The sequence below is a fragment of the Colletotrichum godetiae genome, assembly GCF_030913485.1.
Source record: "Colletotrichum godetiae strain CBS 193.32 chromosome Unknown BDP55scaffold_39, whole genome shotgun sequence".
Lineage (NCBI taxonomy): Eukaryota > Fungi > Ascomycota > Sordariomycetes > Glomerellales > Glomerellaceae > Colletotrichum > Colletotrichum godetiae.
In genome coordinates this window covers 322,503-328,217 of record NW_026851287.1, presented here as the reverse complement: position 1 = coordinate 328,217, position 5,715 = coordinate 322,503, and the positions used below count along the sequence as shown (strand labels likewise).

The following is a 5,715-nucleotide window of genomic DNA, read 5'->3' as shown; positions in this document are numbered from 1 at the left end:
CCCAAAAAGTCCGACAAGCTCGTTCAATTTGTGTCCAAATAAGGACACCTCCACGAGGCCTATCTCCCCTGTTTTTTTTTCTTCCTTCCATCTCATCGTGTGGTTGAACGGGATTGCGTCGTCACTCCCGTCCACCCAGCCGTTCTCCATCACATCATGTCAATTTCGACCTCCCGCTTGGTGTACGTACTCACTACGCAGACAAGCGCGCGTGCGCGCGGGCGCTTGTTCCGGCGGGATACCTAACACCAGTGAGTCGCAAAGGGAAACCTCGGGTATCCGCAACTCCATACGGACAACACCTATGCGGGCAACATCTTGTATCCGTACAAGTTTGAGAATAGGACGAGGAACCGGTCCCGATTTCCTGACCCCTTCTTCCAAAGTTTTCAAGTTCTATCCGTAGGGAGCTGCAATGTGCTGCCAATCCCATCCACAAGTCTGCATCATGTTCCCCCTCTCTTGCATCTCGTGCATTCAACCCCAAGAAGAGTAAGTAAACCCCGTTGCGCGCCGTCCCAACCAACAAGAAAATGTCAAGGTCTCCAGGCAGGCCACCGGGAACCCCACCTCTGTGCAGTTGCACTGCCGGATTGCCAAGACGCCAACCCGGCGGCCGGCTTCCCATCAAGCAACCCTTTATCGATTTTTCTGCTCCCTTTTTGCTGCCAGTTGGACCGCAGCACAATTGTCTACGCTACATACTGTCATACACAACTACTCTCCAATCCTGCCGCCTATGCGCAACTACCTACGTGCCTACCTCCCCGGTACCCGATGATGGATGCCGTGCCATCACCAACGCCCGTTCCGTTGATTAACGTCGTCCCCCTCGTCTGATGCCAATTTCCATGTGCTCTAGAAAACGGCCCCATGTCGTCCACTCTCTTTCCCTGGCCACCAACACTCTACAGTCTAAACCCCTCCCCTCCCCGCCCATTCGATTAGCAGTAGCGAGACCAAAACCCCTCCTAGCCTTCCCGTCCGTGAAGAAACCCTTGTCAATGAACAACCAGAAAAATCTTGGAAAAAAGTAAAAACAAATACCAATTCACATCCCTGGCCCGTTGACGGTTGAAGACCTACCTATCCGTACTGCGGACACCGCTAATGTCGAAAAAACTCCAAATACTTGGCGGGAAATCCTTCCCCCCTCCCTCTTCCGGTATGGTGTGACGGGTATCAGTCAAAAGATGAAATAGCCTCGCCCACAACACGTGCTCTATCCTGCCTTGCCTTGCCTTGCCTTGCCTCACCTAGGCTGAATCACGTAGGCTGTGGCTGCGTCACACATCCAGGCCAAGATTTACATGACTTACTTACACAGTAGAAACCATAGAAGCTTAGTGCCGAGGTAGTTAACCCGCTGTAGCCCCCAGCCAAGAAACCACAGCCCGGCGCGACAAGCCGCAAGCCCCCCATCCAATGCCAATGCCAACACCATCTTCAAAGGAACCATTCCCCATTCCACAAAGTCCTCCAAAGCCAAGCACCCGAGGTGTGAAACGGGCGGGCGGGTCGGATAGAAAGACATCAGATTGGACTAGAAAATTGGAGAAACGTCAAATCCGTCCTCAAAACTGGGGTTCTTTGACTCCGTAAAAATGAAAAGCTCTTTGTAAATCAGATCGGGACGGTCTCCCGCTGACTACGCCAAAACTCCACTTTCAGATGCATCGCATCGTCACCTGCATCTCACCTCCTCACCGACATTGAGGCAATTCTGGCAGGAAGGATCGGACTATGATGAAATGGTTCCATTGCTGCTCCCAACACAGGGTCTTCAAGTGAAAGTGTACCATGTGGTGAGACACCTAGAACATGATTGATGGAGTGTATTCAGATTGCATATTGGGGACAGTTTTGAACATCTCAAACTTTGGGTAAATTTGTTTCTAAATCCTGCGGACATGGCTTCTCAAGCTCGCGGTCCGGATGTCTCCATCTACGTCCTCTCCTCAGAGGGACAAGAGAAACAAAGTTCTCTTTAGAAATATAAGAAAAAAAAAAAAAAGAAGAAACTTCTTCAATCGTCAACTCCATTCGGCCAGATGGAAAGCGTATCTGGTGCCTTTCATCGCTCATGCAAAAAAGACTCGAAGATGCAACACAATCCAGCGTACATGTGTGAAGTCCCCGAAACGCCCCTTCCAGAGAGGAGCTCGGCGCGATGGTGAGCCATTGCTGTCCCTTAGCTTCGAACCTCGATCGCCGGCTTCCTCTCCCTTCTGCCTCGGTTCATGCGAGGCAGGTTTGTTTATAAAAGTGACCAGGCAAGCCCTGCCTATCCCATGGTTGCGCCTTGTACCGCCGACATCCAGCGGATATCCAACGCGCGATATTTTTCGACAAAGAAAATGAAGCGAAGTAAATGAGGTGGTAGATACATTTCGAACCCCGTTGCCCGATGTGATCGAAGGGGTGATGTGTAGGGACGGAGCGCCGGTCTATGATGCCGTTGTTTTTTGTTTTCAATGTATCGAATTTAGGTAGATTAGACATAGAAAATATTATCATTGCCTTGATTGGTGCTGCACGATTGTGCAAAAAGCTGCTCATCATGGCGGGTGAGCGGCGACGACCTCGGGGCCATGGTGGTGAGGGTTCTGGCATCCACTGGGTATCTTGAAAAAAGTAGCAGATATTGCCAGCCCGCAAAAGAAGTGGCCTCAGGTCGGCAGGAGGTTGGGTGTGGCGGATATGCCACCGTGTTAGGTTAGAAAGCGGTCGCGAAGATTGCGCTCACGCTTCAAGGGCGACGGTTCGGGTTGTGCGGGGGGAACTGGTGATGCCTTGCGTTCGCGTTGGCCTGTGCCGCAAGGTACTCTGCGGATCCAGTCTGGCGACCTGGCTGCTCAGCAGGCAGCTTGGTGTCGTCGCGTCTCTGAGGAGCTGCTTGAGCGGGAGGAGGGGGTGCACTGCTGGCCGAAGGGCTGGGCATGCCAGGAACGAGGTCGGTGACGGCCTGGGCAATAGACTTGATGACATATCCTCGGAGCTCGCGGTCCTCGCGGCTGTCTTCCTTCTCGAGTCTGAACTTCTCGTCCTTATTCATGTTGCCGCGACGCAGACCCCTGATCTCGTTGAGGATGTAGAGAAGAACCTCTTCAGGGCATCTGTTGCGTTCCGCGCAGAAGTCGCTCTTGCGGACGTATCGGCGAGTGACATCTGTGGCACCATCGATGGAGAAAGCGATGCAGTAGGACATCTTCTTGCCCCAACCCTCGGTGTAGAGGCGCGGGTTATCCCATGCCTCCTCGCACGCGTCGACGTGGACCCATCGCTTCTGGTGCTCAGAGTAGACTTCGGTCCAGACGTGGTCTTCTGCGTTCCAAATCCAACGAACTCTGCCTCCCATAGCACGGCAAAGCATGCTGAAGCAGTTCGCCCACTCTCCAACGCGTCCTCTGCGGGTGTGCAGCAGTCTCCATACGTCGCCGTACCTGGGAAATCGTTCGTAGGCGCCGCAGTCTCCGGCTGAGCATTTGTAAAGCTCGACTCGGAGCGCACCGCATGCACTCTCGTCGGGCGTCGGGGGCGTCATGCCTTGAGCAATTGTGGGCGAAAGGCATACGGGGCACGGGGGGTTGTTGACCCAGGTGAAGAATGATCGCTTAAACCATCTGAACAGACGATTAGAATGTGCTTGAAGGAATCGAGTGAAATCAACAACTTACCTCAGGAGTGCGCGGATAACGCAATCTTGGTAGCCCCAAGTGGCTTTGCGTCCATCTCCCATACTCTCAGCCTCGGCCTGCATCACTTGGCACTCCTCTTCCGCCTCGCCGTATATCCGGTCGAGGGGTATGCACTGCAGAGCCTCGTCCAGCAAACCAGGGTTTTCGTACTTTGTCGGGGTGAGAGAAAGGCTGATCATCAGGTTACGGAATTTTTGTGAATCGCGGTCGTTGGCGGCGGGAGGTGTGGGGATCTTGGGGAGGTGGCGAGAGTAAGCGGGTGGTGTCGGGGGCATAGGTGTTGAGCTGTGTGAAGTTGAAGGTCTACCGGGACCAGGTGATGCGAGACCGCGGAGGTTGGCGCTGCTTGCGCTCTCTCTGGGTTGAGGAGTGCCTTGCCGGGACGAAGTTCGAAGGTCGGTCATACGCTTGTCACGGAGAAGTGACTCGAACTTTACCCTCAGGTCGCGAGCCCACTCTTCACCATACTCTCCATCGCCGTTCGGGGGGCCTTCGCCCGGGGGATAACCGTGGCCGTCCATTTCAAAGTCGTCGGTGGTTAGATGAATGTAAATGTCGAGAGTGTCGAAGAAAGGAGGAGGTACGGTTAGAGAGTCTTCGACGGAACTCTCCCGGTGCTCGTCGGGTAGTTGAATCGTATTGGTGTCAGATCAGGGCGGCGAGTTGGAAAGACTTAAAGAGTGGAAGTCGTCGTCGAAATTGAGGGTCGTCGAAGGCTGCGCAACTGTTGTATGGGTTGCCAGTCGAGGTTATAGCTGAAGCTGGTTGTGCTGGTGCTTGGTGGTTTGTAGTCGACCAAGTCCGGGTTGCTTCTCGTCTGCTAGCTGGAAGAGTCGAGGCTCGGCACTGTCGAGAGTTCCTGAGCCAAGAGAATCTAGCTTCGACTTTCGGGTCGGTCGGGAGTATTTCAAGCGTCGGTCATGAGTGTGAGTACGAGTCCCAGCGAAGCGATCGTGGTCGCTATGCGAGAATGTTGGTTCGCAAGATTCCGTGCCTTGTCGTCGGTAGAAATCGAGAATCGAATTTCAGAGGCGAGTGAAGTGCGGTGTCGAGAAGGAAGGGATGGGATGGGGGGGGATGGGGGTGTTGAAAGGGTTGGTAGCGGGCGGAGAGGAGGGTACGATTGGGGAGTGGGCCGCCAGGGGAATTGATGGGAGCAAAAGAGCGGACGTAACGTACGCCAGCAGTATCCGTAAGGTAGCGAGCGTACGTAGAGGTGCGAGGAAGTTGCGTTGCGTGTGCTGCGTCTGCGTAAGGCGTAAGGTGGAAGAGGAGTGAGGACTAGGAGGAGGAGAGAGGCAAGGGAAGTGGAAGGGGTCAAGGTCAAGGTTCCAGGGGGGGGAGGGGTGTGTATTCAGACACCTCAGACTTTGTTACTTTTGCAGGCAGAGTTGACAGAAAAGAAGCATAGAATGGTAGCGAGAAAGAGAGAGAGAGAGAGTGAAGGGGGGAGTGGACGGTGGGAGCGGGAGGAGTGCGAAGCAGCAAGAAAGCGTACGCACGCCGCTCTCTGGCTGGCTCCTCATGGGCGGTTTACGCGTAAGCTGTGCAACTCGGGCCAATGATAGGGGCCAGATCGCTCCAAAGTGGACCCCGCTCAATCCGCCCCGGCACGTACCACCACTCCGTCTTTCTGTCCCAAGTGAGCAAGAGCATCCAGCACAGCGTGCCTTCCTCTTCTTCCAGTCTGTACTTTGGGGATGTACTGTACATTGAGGCATGTATCTCCCGTGCCCTCGTACCTACGTACCGTATCCATCTTACCTAAGCCATCACGAGTCTCTACCACCAATCACATCCATCTCACTCCTGCCCTTCTCTCCATTTTGACGGATTCTCTTGCTCACGTAGGTATCCGTATGCACGAAGTACTCCCGTACTCCTCCCCCCCCCGCCACTGGCCGACGACACATTCAGTCAGACATCTCTCTCTCTTCCCACCGTGTCCTACCCACGGCTACGGCCTCACCCACGACAAGCTCCTGGTCCGGCTACTAGTGACGAATCCTGAATAGAG

At 54.3% G+C, this 5,715-nt stretch overlaps 1 protein-coding gene across 1 annotated transcript; it reads right to left on the bottom strand.

The window, feature by feature from the left end:
• Nucleotides 1-2,749: 2,749 nt before the first annotated feature.
• BDP55DRAFT_696236 (uncharacterized protein) lies at nt 2,750-4,219 on the bottom strand (the record flags this gene model as incomplete). Its single annotated transcript, XM_060577559.1, has 2 exons — nt 2,750-3,623; nt 3,678-4,219. 2 exons carry the CDS (start codon nt 4,217-4,219, stop codon nt 2,750-2,752), a joined length of 1,416 nt encoding a protein of 471 aa, XP_060426340.1.
• Between the last annotated feature and the right edge of the window lie 1,496 nt (nt 4,220-5,715).